Below are 22825 nucleotides of genomic sequence, written 5' to 3' on the forward strand. Positions count from 1 at the left end.
ACCAACATCTCAAGCCGCCGCAGAACGGTCCCCACCTAGGCCAAGGTTCCTCCCTCCAGACACGCCGTCCAAACATGACACTGTCGCCGTTGACACGCCACCTCGCCCCTACTCACCAGTATCGTTGAGCCCTCTTTCTGGGCCATCCCAAGAAGGCGTGCCTTGGAGCTACACCCCCTTCCGGGAGGAGCTACCACAAGGAGGTCCGCCTCCGCCGACGACTAGTGTAGAACTGCGTAGATCAGGGCGGGTCCGGCACCGCCCCGCCTACTTGCAGGACTACGCATGCTCCACCCGCGGAGCATGCGCGGAACTGGGGGGAAGGGGTATTGAATATTCAAAGGTTCATTAATATGTATAAGCCATGCAAATGGCCTCGTTGTTTTAAGTACTTCAGCACCTTGTGCTGGTCAGCAACAGCCTCCTCCGTCCTGATTGGTTAGGACGCGAGGGAGGCTGTTGCCGGCTGAAAGTCAGTTCTGATTGGCTGAAGCCCCAGTATATAATGTTTGGCGCGCTAGTTTTCTGACTGAATCACTGTCATACTTATCTTAGTAATAAAGTCTGTTCTTCGTTCACCCTGTGGTCGCGTCCCTCCTTGCGAACCTCAACCTTACATGGTTGCACTTCTATTCTGGCATCTATATTATACGATTCCAATTCCACAGAGTACTATCTCGACTATTAAGTTACAGTATTAACCTCTTTTTCATATATCAACATACACTATATTTGTACTCCCCATTGCCAGTGGGGCCCTGTCTCTGTTGCATCTATTTAATATAACTGTCAAACTAAAATGTCTTGGTTTGTTGGTGTGCCAGCCAGTTAGGCAAGGTGATTGTGCTTATCCTCTGATTTGATGCTGTATGCCTCCAGCTTATTCCCAGCCAGCAGTCAAAATATCAACCAGAGTATAATAGTGCTGCTATCCATTTGCCCAGGCAATGCCTCCCTCCTCAAAATTGGAAGATTTTCTTTCCTCTGCTAAACTGAAACACTCTTCTCATTTTTCACTATCCAATAAGTGAATATGAATGGACCGTTTCAACTCAGTTTAACTCTTCCTGTGCCTAGAATTTTCTTGGATAACATACCTGATGCTGGTACGAGTTATTAGGTCATGTGCAAAGACTTGAAAGATTTCTTTGCTTTAGTCAATGACCTAATCAAAGAAGCCTCTCTTTGTAGTTCTGCCATAAAGTGTGGCTGTCAGGGTTCCACGTAATAGTCCTAGTAAAACCCAGAGGCAGATGAATTCCTCAAAGAATAGCTTTATTGGAAATATCATATTGGCACAAATCTGGTAAAATCGAACACTGAAGGTCCCCGCGGGTTTCACCTAATTAAAAGAGAAAGTTTTCCCACAACCCCAAACAATCAGCCACATGGTCTGATCAAGTTGCTGTCTGGTTGTCTAGTGACCTCACTCCTCCTTCCTCGGTCCAGGTGTGAGAATGTCCTTGGTTCTCAAGAGAAAATATTTTATTTTAGCTACACAACACCCGCTATCTCTAATCCCCTCTCCCTTTCCCTCAGCTCCAGTCGGGCAGCACTGAAGCTCCAATATGGCTCCAGTCAGATCAGCTTCAGGGTTGACAGTGGCAGCCATATTGGCTTTTGTATATGCACTAAAGATTAAAATCAAAATGTATATGCAAATATTTCTGGTCTTTCTGAATAGATTTCTTTGATGAATGAAATATTAAAAAAATAAAGATCTGTCTAGTAATATCTATTCTTAAAAATTCCATATACCTTAAAGTGCTTGAGATATTATTTTTTTATATGCAAGGATAAAAATATACCTCTTTCCTTAGAGCTCTGTTGTGCAATTTCTATGATTTTATCCATTAGCTGTGTTTATACCTTAAAATGGTAACTCTGCCTATATATGCATGTCCTTGTATTGAGCTCGTGAGAAATACTTAACTTTTTCTTGTTTATTTATAGATATTGATGAGTGCAGTTCCTTCTTTGGGCAGGTGTGCAGAAATGGAAGATGCTTTAATGAAATTGGTTCTTTCAAATGTTTATGTAATGAAGGTTATGAACTTACTCCAGATGGCAAAAACTGTATTGGTATGTATAAAAGCAGTTATTGAGAGCTCTATGCTACTACAATGTAATGCACATTTAATCAGCTGCACTGGACATTGTGGAATATACTTTTACAAATATTTTACAATATTCCTCTGAATTTTTAGACACCACTCATAGAACTTGTAATTATTTTATTTATGTATTTAAATTTATTGGCTGCCCAACATTTAGCTTTATTATTATTTGGGATGCAGATCTGAAGTAGCTTAATTTCTATAGGATAAATATACCATTAAATTTCCATGCAAGAGATTTGATTATGCACTATCTGCAGGGGCTGATTTTAACATTAGATGTAATTTTTTCATCTGCAGATTTAACAGTACTTTCAGCCATGACACTTTCTTGAAGATAGCAGTTCTATATAGATGAACTTACTAGAAAAGAATCCAGAAAATTAGTGATAGTAATTGAGGGAAGTTCATTGAATTTGTATACGTTTGCCTATTATGTGCAGTAATCGAACTACTGAACTATCAGTAGAAATTAAATTTATCCATGAGAGTCATTAAGTGATTATGAGACAGTCTGTCAGTTGGATCTATGCCTGCTTCTGTTATGGACAAATAATGAATCTTGCTCTCTAGGATGCCAGCCAGAATATAAATGTAAGAAATAAATTCAACTCAGAATCCTTAAATTGCCATGTTTTCCCCCTCCATTCTATTTAGATATTAATGAGTGTGTAGTGCTTCCTGGCTCATGCTTTCCTGGGACATGTCAAAATTTGGAAGGATCATTCAGATGTATCTGCCCACCAGGATATGAAGTAAAAAGTGAAAGCTGCATTGGTAAGGCTGCCTTTTCTTTCTGGAGATGATTTACATGGTAACAAAACTGTTTATGGAAATAAAATTTAAGTATTGTGCTATACACACACACACACACCAGAGGTGTGTGTGGGTGTGGGTGTGTGATTGTTGTGTGGTACCAGAAACATACTGATCTTCGTGATCTTTCAGATGTTGTTCTCATGCTGAATAAATCTTATGAAAATTGTAGTCAAGCCTTGGATCATCATAAATTTCCTATTTGGTCTATACTCACATTAGTTATAGGTGGCCTGTTTCTTTATGTGACTTTTTGGAATTCAGGAGATTGTAACTATATATTTTATAAACTTATGCATTGTTTTCTATGAACAAATTTTCCTCTTGAATGCAGTACCTGCATTTTTTTAAAAAAATTGAGATGGATGCTATTTTTATATTCAGAAAAAAATGTCTTTGCTAATTATTTATCAAAACCATATCTGAAGCAAACAAATAAAAACAAAATGTTTTTAATCTAAGATACATGTGATTTTAAAATTTCTTTTAACATATGATACCTTGAGAATTACATTTTCTGTCCATTCTCTGGTTCAACTGATTGCAATAGAAAATATTTATTGTTTTAATTATATTTTCAGATATTGATGAATGTAATGAGGATCCTAACATTTGCCTGTTTGGATCCTGCACTAATACTCCAGGAGGATTTCAGTGCATCTGCCCTCAAGGTTTTGTAATATCTGACAATGGTAGGAGATGTTTTGGTAAGTATACTTGTTATAACAGGTAATAATAATGAAGTCAAATATTATGAGTGATTAAATTAACAACAATATGGAATCATGTTTTTTATTGAATAAAACCATTTCTATCTCCCCTTTCCCTTTAAAATTTTGTCAGAATAGTTAAAAGGATCATTTAATATAACAAATTTTGTAGATATGAAGAGTAAATGTAACAAATTCAGCTGTACAGCTGTAGAGCTGAGGTGGCGCAGTGGTTAGGGTGCAGTACTGCAGGCCACTTCAGCTGACTGTTATCTGCAGTTCAGCGGTTCTAATCTCACCGGCTCAAGGTTGACTCAGCCTTCCATACTTCCGAGGTAGGTGAAATGGGACCCAGACTGTGGGGACGATATGCTGACTCTGTAAACCGCTTAGAGAGGGCTGAAAGCCCTATGAAGCGGTATATAAGTTTAACTGCTATTGCTATTGCTATTGCTACATGCCTTTTTTAAAAAAATAAGCAAATAAACATTTAAAAGAAATCTCAACTAACTTCATGATATAGGATTGAACATAAAAGTAATTGTTGCTAATTAAGCATGTACTAATTAACCCTAAGTAGGACTGTAGTGAATTGTGATTAATGCAAATTATTGTTGGTAATCAACACTAAGGCTTAATAAAAAACATGGCAATGTATGGCAAATTACTATTTCCTACTGATGAGGAGTGTCTATGTTGGAATATGTCCAAGTTAAAAGCCTGGATTAATTTATTCTTAATGTGGAATTAATTACAGTGGTATGACTTTTGATTTCTCTCAGATACTCGACAGAGCTTCTGTTTCACTAACTTTGAAAATGGGAAGTGCTCTGTGCCAAAAGCATCTAATACCACCAAGGCAAAATGTTGTTGCAGCAAGATGCCAGGAGAAGGTTGGGGTGATCCATGTGAACTGTGTCCTAAGGAAGAAGAAGGTAGTAAAAACTTTGCAAAGCTTTTCAAGAAAAGCAGAAAATGAAACCTGAAGCCAATACATAGTGTCTCCATTTAAAAAACCACATCCTAAATTAAAATATTGGATCTCACTCATCAAGTCATCATATGAAATTGGAAGTAGAAAAACATGAGTTGGAACCCATCATAGAAAAACTTTCTTCATCTGTTTTTATTATCATCTTATACTAGATGCTGAGCAGTATTACAGCTATAATTACTGATTACATTTTGGACGTACTCTTCGCTTAGCTGAATTCCTTATACAAGAGTAATTGGAAAATTTCCTTGATAGAATGTGTTGAAAATGCTATTTAAATTACAATAGCGAGTTTAATATATTGCTTTGTATATTGTCTCCCTAGTAGTGGTATTTCAACAATTTTCTTTTAACAGTTGCTTTTCAGGATCTGTGTCCATTTGGTCATGGAACAATACCTGGAATAGATGATACAAGAGAAGGTACAAATTTCCTCATTACCACACGACTAAATCTCACTCTTGTTTTATATAATAAAAGAAATTGTGTACAGGATGGATCTCTTTTAAAAAAGGATTTATAAACTAAGGGAAGTGAATATACATTTTATTTCAAGAAAGCTTTGCTGCCTCTAAGTGCAGAATTATCATAAGGTAGTACAATGTAAGGGACCCGGTGGCTCAGTGGCTAAGATGCTGAGCTTGTCGATCAGAAAGTCAGCAGTTCAGCAGTTCGAGTCCTTGGTGCCGCGTAATAGAGTGGGTTCTCGTTACTTGTCGCAGCTTCTGCCAACCTAGCAGTTCGAAAGCACATAAAAAATGCAAGTAGAAAAATTGGAACCACCTTTGGCGCTCCGTGCACGTTCGGCGCTTATTCATGCCGGCCACATGACCACAAAGAAATATTCAGACAGCGCTGGCTCTTCGGCTTGGGAACGGAGATGAGCACCACCCCCTAGAGTCGGGAACAACTAGCACACATGTGCAGGGGAACCTTTACCTTTATCTTTAATACAATATTGTTTAATATTATTATAGTTAATGCTGGTTTATATCATTAATAAATAAATTGTTATATCCCATTTATTGTATTACAAATTAAAGTTGCTTAATAAAAAATTAAATTCTAATAAAATATATAAAAACAAATGTAATAAATACTTAAATATATAAATCATTGCACTAATTAACATATTGATACCAAAATGCTAAACAGTTAGCACTTCACATTTTAAAATATAAACCTATAAAAATAATGCATCAAAAGTTAGCTAATCACATGTACATCCTATGCTAGCATCCAGTCAAATTAAAAATATTTCCAGTCAAATTAAAAACATTTTCAACAATATGTAATGAGAATAAATCTGGTGAATCCCTGAAAGGATATTCTGGTATGCTCTTGACATTATTTTATGAATAAAATTTTAATGAAAGTGATAGCAGATATTGCATTTAAACCTGTGGTGTGTTAAAGCTTTTTATGTTTTTTACTCACTGTTTTTAACAGAAGAAACTGACATTCTATTATTCAATAATGGTACACCGAAATCTTAATAAAGAATAAAGATTTGGCATAACTTTTTCCTTTAGATGTCAATGAATGTCTGGAGAATCCTGGTATTTGTTCTAATGGACACTGCATAAACACTGATGGATCATTCCGTTGTGAATGTCCCTTGGGCTACAACCTTGACTACACTGGAGTGCAATGTGTAGGTGTGTGCTGATTCTTTATTGCATGTTGTTTATATACTACATGTTTTATAACCATTAAAGTTTATAAACTTGGCTTGAATTTCAGTTTTAAAATACTTGTTTGGCCTGTTATATTTTAGATACTGATGAATGTTCCATTGGTAATCCTTGTGGAAATGGCACATGTTCCAATGTGATCGGTAGTTTTGAGTGCAATTGCCTGGATGGATTTGAACCTGGGCCAATGATGAATTGTGAAGGTAAGTTACAGTATATTTTTTATACAACTGAAGCAGTGGTGGGTTGCTAACTGGTTTACTACCATTCACTCATGCTCACATGCATGCTTGTGCATGCATGCAATGCTTCTGCACATACACAGAAGCAGGTGGGCAGAGCCTCCCACCGCTGCCACTACCGGTTCAGCCAAACTGGGAGCAACCCACCTCTGAAATGAAGAGTGTATTTCAACAGCTAGCCTGTTCTGGGTACTTACCATATTTTTCGGAGTATACCATGTACCAAAATATAAGATGCACCAAGGTTTTGAAGAGGCAAATTTAAAAAAAAGTAGGTAGGTAGATAGAGGGATAGAGAGGGAGAGAAAGAAAGAGAAATACAGTAGTTAGGTAGGTAGGTAGGTAGGTAGGTAGATAAAGGGAGAGAGAGAGAGAGAGAGAGAGATACAGTAGGTAGGTAGGGAGAGAGAGTGTGTAGGTAGGTAGGTAGGTAGGTAGAGAGAGAGAGAGAGAGAGAGAGAGAGAGAGAGAGAGAAATACAGTAGATAGGTAGGGAGAGAGAGTAGGAAGGTAGGTAGGTAGGTAGGTAGGTGGGTAGGTAGGTAGGTAGAGGGATAGAGAGAGGGAGAGATAAATACAGTAGGTAGATAGGGAGAGAGAGAGTGTGTGTAGGTAGGTAGGTAGGTAGGTAGGTAGGTAGATAGACAGAGTGATAGAGAGAAATAGAAAGAGAGAAATACAGTAGATAGGTAGGGAGAGAGAGTAAGTAAGTAGATAAAGGGATATATATATAGAGAGAAATACAGTAGGTAGGTAGGGAGAGAGAGTTTGTATGTAGGTAGATAGGTAGGTAGAGTGATAGAGAGAAATAGAAAGAGAGAGAGAAATACAGTAGATAGATAGGGAGAGAGAAAGTAGGTAAGTAGGTAGGTAGATAAAGGGATAGAGAGAAATACAGTAGGTAGGTAGGGAGAGAGAGAGTAAGTAGGTAGGTAGATGTTTCCAGGTGTATTTATCCATGTGCTGGAGAAGAAAATCACTGACAAACCTTAAGATTTTGTTTCTGCTGGCATAGCACTTGATCAATGTAATTCTCATCAGTAAAAGAGCTTTCGAAAAGGAAAAAAAAGCTTTTGCACTCTGCAAACCTCCCCAAAACGGCCCATTTTCCATGAAAATGAGCCTGTTTTTTTTTTCCCTTGGGGGAGCTTGCAGAGTGCTCCGGGGGCGGGGGCTGCTAACAAAAAATGGTCCGTTTTTCGTGAAAACGGGCCTGTTTTTTATCAAAAAAAATTGCATGCATAGCCTTATGGAGGCTGCTGGGGGCTGGGGAGGGGCAAAAAACAGCCCATTTTTTGCTCATTTCTGCCCTCCCAGCTCCCAAGAGTTCTCTGAAAGTTTTCATAAGGCTCTGCACAGCCATTTTGGTGAAAGGGTTGGCAGAAAATGCTGTATTTGATGTATAAGAGGCACCCAGATTTTCAGCCTCTTTTTTGAGGAAAAAAGGTGTGTCTTATACTCTGAAAAATACGGTATATTTAAGAGAAAAAGAAGATGGTAGGACTGTAGCAAGTTTTCAATTAATTGCATTGTTAATTGCCTGAAATTAATCAGTTCAGCTTTAAGATGGCCAGAACCCCCACAATATAGCAAAAACACAAACAGCAGCAGTGAATCTCATGTCTCTGCATTCCTGCATGTAGAGTGGGCTTGATAAAGTAAAATATATTCATCTGATGCATTGAGGCCTAGGGACCTCTGCACACTGGTGAACTAGTGAGATGTTTCCATTATTAATAGAATAGCACTTAGACTTATATACTGCTTCACAGTGCTTTACAGACCTCTCTAATCAGTTTAGAAAGTCAGCTTATTGCCCCCAACAATCTGGGTCCTCATTTTACTGACCTTGGTAACATCCCTTTCCCTACTATTTATTTGTTCTAATTATGTTTTATTGTTTTAAATATTGTTGGATAATAATAATGATAATTATTTTAGGTATTTATTAATTATTTTAGGAATAAAACAAGTCATGTATGACCAGTACACTAAATTTTGTTTGTTGAGAAAGAACTTCATTAATTCTTATCCACATGTAACTGCACCACCCACAGCATTAACAAATGTGAAAAAATGATTAATTATAAAGTATAAGTATACTATTAAATGCAAGTGTATTATTCTGTTTGTCTTGCTTAGATATAAATGAATGTGCACAAAATCCTTTGCTTTGTGCTTTTCGCTGTATAAATACGTATGGTTTTTATGAATGCACTTGTCCAGTGGGATATGAATTAAGAGAGGACCAGAAAATGTGCAAAGGTAAGGATCTCTTTAGCATGTTAACACTTTTGCCAATACAATTTATAGAACAATGTATTCTGTAAAGTTTCTGAAACTGAAGCATGACAATGTACTATAGAAGAGAAGGCTATTGCTATAATGTATGAAAGATGGAACTGAGCATTAAAGAATGTATGCAGAATGTATAATAAAACATTGAATTATTTGGTGTTAATTAAAATATTGTCCCTCATAAATTACTGAATTGCTACATTATATTTCAGTTTGGCTTTTGATAAGGTTACAAGAATTGGGATGCCATTCAATTTCCAATTAACTCTGGTATCAAGAAAAAATAGGTATGTTTGTCCACCATTTATATTATTTTGTTTTCTGAAAAGATCTCGATGAATGTGCAGAGGGTCTACATGATTGCGAATCAAGAGGCATGATGTGCAAAAATCTGATTGGAACCTTCATGTGCATATGTCCCCCTGGAATGACTCGAAGACCAGATGGTGAAGGTTGTATTGGTAGGTACCGAAACTAGGTACTTTACTTTTTTCTCTGTAATTAAATTAAAAGCAAACTATTTGATTTAATCATTCATTCTTATTGTGTATGTTATTGCTAGGCATTATAATTATATACAATTGTCAGAGAAGCAGCTATAGAATCCAAATAAGGTTTGTAATACAAAAAAGGCTTGTTCATAGGCAGTAGCTGCTAACAGGACTTCTACAGGTAATATACAGATGTATTACCTTCCACATCCCAGAAACTAAGGCCAGACCTTAATGAGTTAAGAGGTATAACTGAACACCTTGATACAGAGCTTCATGCCAAGACTATGTATAATTCTGCCTGGCAATCTCTGACATTTTAGTTCCCACATCTACTAGGGAGAACATTGCCAAGTCAATTTAGGATTGCAAAAATAAATAATCTATATTTCACAAAGGACTCTTATAATAAAAGGCTTACGTATATTATGGTTAGAATGTATTGAGTCATTATAAATTGTCATGTGACAATGAATAGTAATTGCATTATCAAGGTAGTGTTGCTAGAAAACAAACAAACTACCGGCATATTTTATCAGCTCTTAGTAGATTTGTATCTTTATAGTTTAAGACACCTGGAAAAAATAAACCTGAAAATTTTGCAATATGAAAAATACATTACTTTTAATGTATAGCTATAAATATCATGAAGAATTGTCAATCATGAAATAAGAGTTTTAAAATATTTTTGTTCATTAGAAATTACATCATTTTATATTATTTTCTTTGTTCAATCCAGCTAAAGCTTCAAATAGTTATTCAAATAAGTGCATACTTTCCTTCTAGTCTCCGACTATTTACCATTTACGTTTTTCAGCAATTTTACACATATTTGTACCAAGGCAGATGCAGATCCCTGTCATGCAGTAATTGTTGTATATCTTTCCTTCACCACTGCTCTCATTGAAATGTTTTTTGGAAATGCAAGCTTATAAGAATTAAAATCATATCAAAAATTTTTTACACTTAATATGACTGTCTTTTGAGGTTAGACATTTTAGCATTGAAATTTTTTTCAATCGGCTATCATCAGAAGTGTAGCTTTCATTTTGAATTGTGGGAATTACTGTTACTCTTTTTGCTTTTGTGTTATTTCATTTTTTGTTTGTTTTCTTGTGATCAAGATGAAAATGAATGCCACAGTAAGCCTGGTATCTGTGAAAATGGTCGTTGTATAAACATTATTGGAAGTTACATATGTGAGTGTAATGAAGGTTTCCAGTCAAGCCCATCTGGAACTGAATGCATTGGCAAGTACATTTTTATTCCTTAATTTCTATGTCTGTTTGTTTATAGTTTGTAGCTGCTTCTGACAAGAATAAAGGTATCTTGTTTGCCACATAAAATAGAGTTGTTGTTTTTTCACAAAAATCAATCTTTACTAACTTTATTATTATTATTAGGATGCTACAATCATTTTTTAAAAATTACTTTGATGTAAGAGAGATAAATTATCAAATGTTTTGAAATAAACAATCAAATGTTTTGAGTTAAAAGTTATTATATGTGAAGTGTTAAATTGTTATCATAGCTAAAAATCTTCATTTTATTTCATGAAATGTATATTTAGATGTTGTTTTTATGAAAATATATGTTTTTCAAAATATGGTTACTCTAGGGATCGTGATTGAAAAATGAGAAATTATTTTAACAGAATGAAATGCTCCTTAGTTAAATGTGTATGTTATTTCTCCACATTCATTACACAGACAACCGACAAGGTTTCTGCTTTGCTGAAGTCTTGCAGACAATGTGTCAAATGGCTTCCAGTAGCCGTAATCTTGTCACCAAATCAGAATGCTGTTGTGATGGTGGAAGGGGGTGGGGCAATCAGTGTGAGATTTGCCCACTCTTAGTAACAACTCAGTACAAGAAGCTGTGTCCACATGGTCCAGGATACACCACTGATGGGACAGGTATTCTTCATGGAATCTTCAGACAAGTTTCCTTTTCCTAACTATAGGGTGGTAGAGAGAGGAAGATGTATAATATTGCCTTAGTATCCCTAAGGATATCTTGATTTTGAAAATAGAAGAATATTGTGGTGTACTTTAGCTACATTGCTTAGCAAACAATTTCACATTCGTGAAATTTTCCAATGCAGTTAATAATTAAAATGGATTACTTCTATTGATTTATATTATAGAGATTATTCATTGATAAACAGCTAGAAAATTCATTGTTAATAAATTGTCCAACCTTCCCAATCTCAAGAGAACATGCTGTTTCTGTATAGATGTGAACCATCCAAAAATTGGCACTTCTTTTGCATTTCTCTACCAAATTTTAATATTGTAGTAACATTGAAACAATTGATACTAACTGTTGTGAATAAAACTAGTAGGCATCATATTGAAATACTATAAAGTGAAATTTGGGATAATCTATGTTGGCTATGAGTGAGAAAGAAGTAGCAAAGTTCTGCTGTGGTTTGGGGAAAAGGAAGATGTTGCAGGGGTTCTCATTTATTTAAAAAATTATCCTGATTTTTTCAGTAGCTTTTTAAATCTTAACACCCTCATTTTCAGTCTGGTTAAATAATGCTTGCTTCTCTGCTGATGAATCATTTTGTCCATAGACAGAAAGGTATTACACTTTGATACATACAAAAAACTCATAGGGATATGACTATATCATTAATTTGTATTTTTAATGGCATGTATTTCATTAACTGCAAGCAATTACATGCCAAAATAAAAAATAATTCTTATTTTTTATTCCATAGATATTGATGAGTGTAAGGTCATGCCAAATTTATGCAGACATGGCCAATGCATAAACACCATGGGTTCCTTCAGATGTTTTTGCAAAGTTGGCTATACTACTGATATAAGTGGTACTTCTTGTGTGGGTAAGTTATAGCCTTTATAGTTACTTCTATATTATATTTTATTATATATATTATAACTTGTTGCATTTTCCATTTTGTGATTTAAAATATTTTGCTATAAAGCCTCATGCTTTGTATTTACTTTTTCATCAAATATAGAAGGTTCCCTTCAGTTATATTCCTGATTCAAGACTGTCTAATGTCAATAGGAATAGTAACTTAACACCTTTTAACACAGTCCCTGTATTGTGATCAAAAATAGTGTTCTTGTTCTGTAGAGTTCCAAAGCTTGGAATTGGGAAGTGGGATTAATGTCATAAATTATTTTAAGCAAAATAGTATTTTCTTCCATTGCCTTTGGAAATATTTTTATGAAGATTGGAAAGTAGTAATATCACTGTGGTTTATCAAGTGAGAATTTGAGACTGAAACTTACATAGCTTCCTATATGAACTGTAAACTTGATATTGTGAGTTTAAACTTTCTTGAAATATTTTTTCTCAATCATTTTACAAATTTGATTGCAAATGCTGAACTCTGAATTGAGTTGGATTTTTTTCCAATACTAAATGAGAATTTCAAAATTCTTATTTCCTATCAGGTTGATTGGCCTTTTTTCACTATGATGAATCTTGTCTTTAATCTTATTAAGCATGTTTTTTAAAAAAAATAAATTTTAGTCTATTAGGCATTGTCCTCTAGTTTTATTTTGGATCCAATGCTATGGAATAAATTAAACCTGAATATGAATTATTCTGTAATTAGATCTTGATGAATGCTCCCAGTCTCCCAAACCCTGTAATTTTATCTGCAAGAATACTGAAGGAAGCTACCAATGTTCATGTCCACGTGGCTATATCCTCCAAGATGATGGAAAATCCTGTAGAGGTAAAAGATTGAGTAACTTAGTGGATTTTTCTAACCAATTAATTTATTATGTGATACATTCATGTTTTATATCAACTATCAAAACAACAATATTAAATGTGGCCCATTGGATTCAATCCCAAAGGTGCTTTTCAAGATGCAACTAAACTTTTTTTGTTTTTATTTGAAGACATTTCACTTCTTATCCAAGAAGCTTCTTCAGCTCTTCATCTTCTTCAGAGAGTTGAAGAAGTTTCTTGAATGAGAAGCGAAATATCTTCAAAGAAAATAATGATAAAATCATAGAGTTCAGTTACACCTATATTGGATTGTTTATATCAGGGGTGAAAAAGTGGGCTCAAAATGGGCCTGAAAACCTCCATCAGAGTTCTGCAAGAGGCCACGGAGAATGAAAATGAGGCATGGAGGGGAGGGTGCACGTGGACACTCCCATGCCGTTTTGGCTGGCAGGGTGCTGCAGGAAGCATCCATCCAGCCTGCCCCCCTGCTGCCCGTCCCTGCCAGCATGTGGAAAACTGCAATGCTGATCTGGCCCTCGAAGAAATCAAGTTTGACACCCCTGGTTTATATATTCCAGTTCTATGGGCAAATGTGTAAAGACTGCCATTATTCCATTCTTACTGAGCATTTTTGTGGGTTTTTAAAGATGCTTCTCTATACACAAATCCTTAAGGAAGCATTGCTCAGGGAGTCCTGATCTTTTATGCTTTTTTGGATGCCATTCCCATCACCCTGACCAAACTCACTATCTGTCCAAATGACAGCAGGGCAGGCCAGTTGCCAGCATCCTCTTATCTGAAAAGCATACAGGGCAACACAGAATATGGGATATTAACAAAATTAGAATCTTGAGAATTCCAAAAAAGGACAATTTATGAGAAAACCAGAGAGATTGGATTTTTCTAGGCAAAATTGGTAAGGAACAGATATCTATGGTGGGGTGGCTCAAATGATGCAATGAGTGCCATACCATTGTAGGACAACTCCACCCTTTTAGTATATCCATTGTGATTCTACATGTATGTTTATAAGGGATGGCACTTAGACTGTGCTGTTTTTTGTGTTGAATCAAAGAAAGCCTTTTAGCTAATTCACTGCATTTAAAAGCAATTTTGATTGCTGCAGCGGTGTTATTAAATATTAGATTACATAATTATGTTGCCTTCATTTTAAAAGAAATAAACACTTTATTTTTTCAGATCTTGATGAGTGTCAAAGTAAACAACATAACTGTCAATTCCTTTGTGTCAATACTCTGGGGGGATTCACATGTAAATGTCCACCAGGTTTCACCCAACATCATACAGCCTGTATAGGTAAGAGGTTAATGTTGTTGTTGTTTTTCGTTTCATGAAAAACATGTAACATTTCTCAGATCTCCTTAGCAACAAACCGGACTAGTAATAAGATTGCTAGATTAATAAAATCAGATTAATATGATTTAATAAGAAAAAGATTAAGATGAGAATTTGATCAATTCCACTTGGCATATATCTTTCCATTTATTGATCTTTATCATATATTCATTGCTATTTGCAACCTCTTTCATATGGAGGGAAATTGTGAAACATTCTCAAAGTGAAACCATAATTTTCCTATATTGCTTGCATTGATAGTATGCAATAGGTACAAATAGTTTTCATATATTATAATGAAAGCTAAAAGCCTTGATAATATTTGAAATTGAGAGCATGTCTTTATGATACTAAGAATATCAATTATACATACAATTCTGCAAAAAATTTGAACATAGCATTCTTTATTTTTCTTTTGGTATCTGATTTATGAAAAAATGAAATGCCATTTTGTAGATAACAATGAATGTGGATCACAGCCTTCACTTTGTGGATCTAAAGGAATCTGTCAAAATACTCCTGGAAGTTTTGCCTGTGAATGCCAAAGAGGTTTCTCTTTAGATTCCACTGGATTGAACTGTGAAGGTAATAAGTTGTGAAAACTGTGAGTGTCATAAATTACATACTGAAGAGGTATTTCTGGAAATTGCCAGTCATTACTTAATCATGTTTGTATCTGTTAGACATCATGTGATTTTTGGCATCTTTATTATTCACCAGAACTCTTTTTACTCTTAGTGTTATTGGAATTTTGTCATGTATGTGTGGCAGAGCTATAGAAATATTGGACAATTTTGAATTTTTGACCGATTATGTGCCATCAAGTTGTTTTTAGCCCCTAGTTACCACATAGATAGATTTTCTCTATCACATAAATTGATGACAATCTATGCCTAACTTGTTCCTTTAGGTCTTCTAACAACATACCCATTGTCACTGTAACTGAGCTTATCCACATTGCTGTTGTTCTGAGCACCGTGAGGAACATAATGTTTTTTCTTCCTGAATGGATTGCTTTAGTTGTTTTGTATTTTACTGCTATTTTAATTTCATAAAGCTTTCCAGAGTCTTCAATTTGGCCTACAAATTCAACAAACAAATGAATAATAAGAGAGAGAAAATAAAAGAGTACCTGAAATGTACAAAATATGTCATAAATCTTCCATCCTTTCATTTACCTGAATCTTGTCCTTTTCTCAATAGCCAACAAGTAAACTGAACTTTCTAGCTAACCATGTGCAATTGTTATTCCCATCCCATCCCCACCATCAATAAAGCATCTGCTTCTCCCACTGAATACTGAATGGCTAAGGGTAGGGCTGCCCTCCTGGCCTTTGATTCATAATTATCCTTCAGTGAGAAGCAAGAGAAAACTGAAGCATTATTTTCTTGTAATGGTTGTAGAGGATTTTTACAGCTTGAATCTACTTTTCTACTAGTAAAAACTTTAATAATAACAATCTTTTGCTCAGAAGAAAATGTCAATGAGTAATATGGAATTGTTTTTCTAAACATATATACACAAAATTTAGCAAATTATTTACTGCTTTATTCTTATATCTTTTTCTTTGTTTTAATATCTTTATTTATAGATGTGGATGAGTGTGATGGAAATCACAGATGCCAACATGGCTGCCAGAATATTCTTGGTGGCTACAGATGCAGTTGCCCACATGGATATATCCAGCATTATCAGTGGAATCAGTGTGTCGGTAAGAAACTCATTTTACATAAAGAGTGCTAGAATTGATACAAAGTAGAGAATAAAAATGGTGTACAGAAACAACAAATTAGTTTATTTTATATCATTTAATCCTTCATGTTGCTATTGATATACCAACCCCTGCTATTAAAATGAAATATATTTATTTTGTTATTCCATGTTCTTTAAAACAACACCTATTTCTGTATGCCAATCTTAAAAAAGAAAACCGGGAAATACATTTATTAGCCTTAGAAACTAGTCACTGTTGTCACACTGTTCTCTCCCTTGATAAAACCTGTATACTTAAAAAGTATGCTTTTAATTGCCCAACAGATGAAAATGAATGCACAAATCCTAGCATTTGTGGTTCAGCTTCATGCTACAACACTCTAGGAAGCTACAAATGTGCATGTCCCTCTGGATTCTCTTATGATCAGCTCAATAGCGCATGCCACGATGTCAATGAATGTTCTTCTACTAAGAATCCCTGCAATTATGGCTGTTCCAATACTGAAGGCGGATACCTCTGTGGCTGCCCTCCAGGGTATTACAGAGCAGGGCAAGGGTGAGTAGTTGATCGTAGCAAACTCTTCCTGCATCTTTTGCAAAACTGTGAGCAACTAACATATTTTAGTATGAAGCAATTTCTACTATCTTGGAAGTCAAATCTTAGTTCATTAATAAATAGTTAATATTTCCTGTTAGTGAAATCCCTGATCTGTGATCTCTGATTTCGTATTATGCTTTCATGAAAGATTGAATGTTTAAAACAGTTAATAGAAACTATAATAGTTAATAGAAACTATAATTTTTGTTCCTTCACAAAAAAGGAATGTATGTGTAATATATGTCCAGGTCCTCTGTTCTCCAATGTACACTGAATTCATGCTATTCCAGTTTCATTTTTGTAAGACAAATCATATACCTGTTGCTTAAACATGAAATATTTATGAAACTGAATAAGATGGTAGCCATGGTGTTTACATTACAATTATACAGAATTTACAAAGTATAATTCAGATGGATGAAAATTAAATATGTGAACCAGTTCCAGAGTAAAACCACCACTGACAGAATAGCCTTTTTCAGCAGGAGTAGATTTAATCAGTAGAGTTTTTTAGCTGCATAAATTATGCAAGAAACAATAATCTTATTTTCTGTGGTATCCTATGTCTCTTCTCCACCGTTGTTTCATGAGTTGAATTATTTTGATCTGACCCTGGAAGTTGCTTCCCTGACAGCATACCCGCAGTCATCTGATCACAATTTGGTGCTTATCAATTGGCTTGCAATTACAGAGAGTCCTTGTTTAATGACCATTCTTTCAGTGACCATTAAAAATTACTTTGGTGCTGAACAAAGAGATTTTTGAGCAGCACCTGAACTTACAGTTGTTGCAGCACCCATGAGGACACAGGATTGTGATCTGGGCATTTGGTAACTCATTCACACTTAGGATGGGTTGCCAACAGAAGTGGTATTCAGCAGGTTCTGACAGTTCTCGAGAACCGATGACAGAAATTTTTAGTAGTTCAGAGGACTGGTAAATACCACCTCTGATTGGCTCCGCCCCCATGTATTCTCTGCCTCCCGAGTCCCAGCTGATCAAGAGGAAATGGGGATTTTGCAATAATCTTCCCCTGGTGGAGTGGGGAGGGAATGGAGATTTTACAGTATCCTTCCCCACCACGTCCACCAAGCCAAGCCCACAGAACCGGTAGTAAAAATATTTCAATCCCACCACTGGTTGCCAAGCGCCCTGCAATCATATGATTGCCATTGGCAAACTTCCCTGCTGGTTTTTCCAGAAAGTCTACAAGATCGCAAGCTGTTGCTGTCTGGTTGGTTCCTGGGGGCAGGCTGAAAAAGGTCCATCCCAAAATCTAAGACTGGATTTCAGGACAGACCTTTTTCAGCCAGTCTCCTTCAGAGAAAAAAATGCTGCTTGTCTCTTTGGCAAACAGGAGGGGAACTGCAGCACTGGATCAGAAAAAAAAAGACTCTCACAAAGTCCTTTATGTGCATATAGGGGAGTGGTCAGGTAGTTATTTTGCTTCATTTGTTTAACAACCACAGGTTGGAAATTTGGAGTGTGGACATAAAGTTGAGTCAGATCATGTGGTGACCTGCTTTACGGCTGCCATAATTTATGACCATAATTCCAAAGCTAATGATGGAATATATCATCATTATCCAGTGATGTATTTTTGATATCACATCACCTTGAATGAAGACACTATACAATTTCTGATTTTTATATACAAAATAGCAGTAATATATATTGAGAATCTTGACAATAAAATATATATTTAATTCCATTTACATTACCTTTTTAAATATATCATTGACTTGCCACTCTGAAGAAAGAAATAGAAATTTATTCCTTTGTCTTACAAATGTTTGTTCTATTTGTGTTAGTGTCCCTGCTTTTGTTTGTTTTGTTTAAATATGTATGTAATATACATAAAAAGTTTAGAAAGGAATAAATCCCTCCCTGAAGTTAAGTTACTAAAAAAGGTGAAAAGTAAAAGATTGAAAACATTACTCTTTTCTCTTATGAATTAGCAACCTGGTAACAAAAAGGCTTCTTTTGCCGGGTACTAATATTATGACATTATTTATCAGGCACTGTGTCTCCGGTATGGGATTTGGTAAAGGCCAGTATCTACCAGTGGATCAAGGTGAAGAGAATGCTTTGTCCCCAGAAGCATGTTACGAGTGTAAAATTAATGGATACTCCCAAAAAGACAGCAGGAAGAAAAGAAGCCTCAATCCATCTCAGCCTAGAGAGGTAAGCAAAAACTGTCCAACTGATTTGTACTTGGTTTTCCAAAACCAGATCTAAGCAATATCATCCACTGAATTTGTCAGAATCTTATGGAGTTTTGAAAAGAAACTATTATTTCCATTATTAACATCAAGAGTGATATTCTTTTGGCCACTGTTTTCTGTCAATAGCAGTTTTTTACATGAGTTTGCGTTGCATTAATATAGAATGTGAAATCATTATGCACAGTAGTTCTGCCCTTCCAGTTTCAAAGAGATTTTGTATATACAAACAGAATAAAATAATTGAATTGAAATAATTGAAATTGGACTGAGTTGCAATTTATCTGCAATCATCAGAGAAAAAGATTGTTACTATAGAATATTGAAGAATCCTGAAAAAACTGTTTCAAATTAATCTTCATATGATTACTTTATCAAACTTGATATAAGCCACTCAGATTCATTTTAGAATTACAGCATGTGAGTCTCAGAAATTTAAATAAACCAATTGATAATTTTGTTCTGGTCTACTGAATTCTACTTTCAATTCTACAGTCAATTCTTGACTGTTTTTTTCATGCTTTGCGGTTATTCTCACCATTAGTCATTAATCATTATAACTGCAATGAAATTTCAGTGCATAATGGAATAGATATTTTATGCAATGGATCAAATGTTCACTGCAGTTTATATAATTTGGCTAATTATGATTATGGTAATGGTATAAATGTCTTAATGTGTGCAGAAGTCATCACACAAATGATGCCAAGTCAGATTTTGTGCCATTTGATTATGTCATCACAGATGATGTAAACCTTCATAGTAATAGGCTTTCCAATTTATCAGATATTTGTAGACATCACACACACTTCCCCCACAACTGTTTTATTAAAATGAAAGAACAGTGAGGAGTGAGAATTACTTCATGCTAACCTTCCTCTAGATAAACACTTGGTTTAATTGATATTTAACACCATGTATGCTTTGTTCCTACTAGCTGACAAAACATAAATCTCACACATCTGAAGGCCTGTGTGTGAGGAAGGTTGCTTTGGTGAAATGATTAAAGTATGTTGATCAGCGTCTGTGGAGATTCTCAAACATCTAGGTCATGATTGTCCCAAAGATGCTTTTTCAAAAGGGAACTTGACTTTCCTATTTTTTCCTTTTGTTTCACTTCTCATCCAAGAAGCTTGTTCAGCTTGTGTGTTGATCAGTATTTCTGATCAGGTCCTATGCAAATTCTATATTTTGCTGTTGAATAAATTACCCAGTAAATTATCAGAGCACAAAAGATGATAATTTTGACTTATTTCTGTAAAATTCATGTTGGATGAAATATTCTGGAAGAATGGTAGATGTCCATACATGCTCCAAAATGCCGTTTCTGGTCTTGGTACCATTTTACAGCCAGGTAGCAGCAATGATGGAAAATTAGAATAATTAATGATCTATGGTTTTAAAAAATGCCTAAACAGAAATATTGAGGTTTGCCTATCCCTTTTACCCTTATCTTTGTTTTGTGGTTTAACAGATCAGTTTGGAAAGTTTGGACATTGATCTTCCATTGAAGATGAGATTCAGCGTAACTGGCCTTGGCAATAAAGAACATATATTAGATCTCATGCCTGCAATACAGACCCTCACAAATCACAACCGCTATGTTATCTCCTTTGGTAATCACAACAGCACCTTCCGGATACACCAGAAAGATGGGCTCAGTTATCTTCAGGTTGCTAAGAAAAAACCCACAGCTGGTATTTACACACTGGAAATAGTTAGCATTCCTCTGTACAAAAAGGAAGAACTAAAGAAATTGGAAGAAAGCAATGAGGACAACTACCTCCTAGGGGAACTTGGAGAAGCTCTTAAAATGAGACTTTGGATTGAACTCTATTAAAACCTTCCTTCCTCACTCCCATCATGAAGGATTCCCTTCTGTTCACGTATCATATCATATACTTTGGTTTTGAAAGCTTTAAAGGGGTCAGTAATTTACTTTTTCAGAAGACCCAAAATTGCAAATAGTGACCTCTGCATCCTTCTGTCCCGAATAAGACTGAAGAACAGACCTCAACATTTCTATTACCAAAACCTTGATTACAATGCCAACAATCATGATTACTATATTGTCTATATAATCTCAATTTTAAATATATATTTTTTAAAAAAAGAAGATGTGCTTTAAAAATCATATATGGCACTAAGTGGCACAAAATGTGAGTTACTTTTATTCCTATTAGCACTCTAGCATATTGATGATTTTGCTGTAGTTCCTAAATTAAAAACAGAGATTTTATTTATTTTTAATGCAATAATATATGGAGAAATTAGCAATCTGTGTTAAAAAGGAAAAAGAAAACACTTGTTTTTCTTTGCAATTTTATGAATTTGAACTATTACATGTATTAGGTATTTTAGAAAAAAGAACAGAAACGAATAGATTGAAAAAGTTTCCTCTCAGTCTTGTGCCTATTATCCACAAAGCATTTTTTTTAAATCACATGATTAAATGAGCACTGTAATATACTACCCAAGGGCTTTCTTTTCCCTAGGCAAGATATTTAAATAATGCATTATCTTAAATAAGTACGATCAGAATTTCAACTTTAAACTTGGTGCTGATACCCAATATACACATCATACAAACTAGATTTTTCTATCCGAGAAGACTATTCATGGAAATGATGCACAACCACTGTAACAAAATACCTGGAATGCTTGTGATATCCTTGGTATTGCAAGCTAACCCGTACTGTATTTCCTTCAGGTAACCTCACTATGTCACACAAACCTCATAAACTACAACAAAAGGTGCTTGACGTATTTGCATTACTGTAGGCAGCTGATTACAAATCATGTATTCTTAGAAGGGAACATCTTAGATGTTTCATTCTAAGTGGTGCTGGCTTGAATTCATCCTGAAATAAACATGGCTGAGCTATTGCAGAATTGTCATATGTGTACACTATTCATGCTGCATGGAAAAAAGCACATATTGGAAAATAAGAATGTTCATTAATGCTGTAGTTATACACAATATGTCTCCTTTTATCATAACCTATTTTATGTTACCTTTGTACAATGTGTTGGCATTTATTTTAGTTGTTTTTTATTTTTGTTTTAATTTGTCATTTAATAAGTGTATGTCACCATGGTGCTATTAAATAATAACTTGTACTTGTTACAAGTCATATAAAAAAGCCTCACGTGAACCAACACAAAACACATTCCATGCCTGCTTTTTCCTCTGTTTTTTTTAAATCTTTACTGATCAAAAATTACCAGAAGTTATGCTCACTGTTTTGGTTCATACTCTGTATTTTCTGTCTATTTTCTTTTATGAAAAGAGAAAACCTTGTAAATGGCATTTTGGAAAAAAGCAGTATTATTTTGTTGGTCTTTGTATTAATACAGTATCAATTTTCCTGAAATAAAACTTATTTTCTGGTAGCTGCATTATTTTCTTTTGATATGGGGAAATGGTCAAACTTATAACATTAAGAGTGAAGGATGATGATGTGTTTTCTCTCCTTATTTTCAATTTTGCAGAATTTGCACAGGATTATAATTGTTTTCTGGGTGAATTATAGCACTTTTCCTGAAACAAAACTGAAAAATGTTACTGTGAAAAACAGGACAGGTGGAAAGTATGAAAAAGGGCTCCACTTGTACATTGTGGGTTAAAGTATATTGGGAATCTAAATGAATTAAGTTAATGACTTGGTAATTTTATTTAACAGTTTTAAGTGGTGGTCCTAAATTAATCACTTATGTGATCTAATCTGCACAGGTAGGAAGAGCAATAATTTCCAGAGTCTGAGATGTCTTTTCCTGCACAGAGGAAAAGGCAGGAGGGGAGCAGAATAGAGTAACTCAACGTGGCCAACTCACTCTGGGACAATTTACTGTGGGA

General features: G+C 35.1%; 1 protein-coding gene across 1 annotated transcript in view; it reads left to right on the forward strand.

Moving 5' to 3' along the window:
* The window catches only part of FBN2 (fibrillin 2), a 127441-nt gene extending 106210 nt beyond the window's left edge, over positions 1 to 21231 (forward strand). Inside the window, exons 47-65 of the mRNA XM_032214594.1 lie at positions 1954 to 2082; positions 2775 to 2894; positions 3515 to 3640; positions 4426 to 4578; positions 4994 to 5059; positions 6170 to 6295; positions 6415 to 6534; positions 8716 to 8838; positions 9201 to 9332; positions 10487 to 10612; positions 11072 to 11278; positions 12088 to 12213; positions 12958 to 13080; positions 14280 to 14396; positions 14892 to 15020; positions 16028 to 16147; positions 16474 to 16705; positions 18766 to 18931; positions 20444 to 21231. Coding sequence (XP_032070485.1) covers positions 1954 to 2082; positions 2775 to 2894; positions 3515 to 3640; positions 4426 to 4578; positions 4994 to 5059; positions 6170 to 6295; positions 6415 to 6534; positions 8716 to 8838; positions 9201 to 9332; positions 10487 to 10612; positions 11072 to 11278; positions 12088 to 12213; positions 12958 to 13080; positions 14280 to 14396; positions 14892 to 15020; positions 16028 to 16147; positions 16474 to 16705; positions 18766 to 18931; positions 20444 to 20809 — 2807 coding nt within the window. The 3' untranslated portion in view covers positions 20810 to 21231. The remainder of the gene's footprint in view (positions 1 to 1953; positions 2083 to 2774; positions 2895 to 3514; positions 3641 to 4425; positions 4579 to 4993; positions 5060 to 6169; positions 6296 to 6414; positions 6535 to 8715; positions 8839 to 9200; positions 9333 to 10486; positions 10613 to 11071; positions 11279 to 12087; positions 12214 to 12957; positions 13081 to 14279; positions 14397 to 14891; positions 15021 to 16027; positions 16148 to 16473; positions 16706 to 18765; positions 18932 to 20443) is intronic.
* The last annotated feature ends 1594 nt before the right edge of the window (positions 21232 to 22825 follow it).

Source organism: Thamnophis elegans, chromosome 3, assembly GCF_009769535.1.
Source record: "Thamnophis elegans isolate rThaEle1 chromosome 3, rThaEle1.pri, whole genome shotgun sequence".
Taxonomy (NCBI): Eukaryota; Metazoa; Chordata; class Lepidosauria; order Squamata; family Colubridae; genus Thamnophis; species Thamnophis elegans.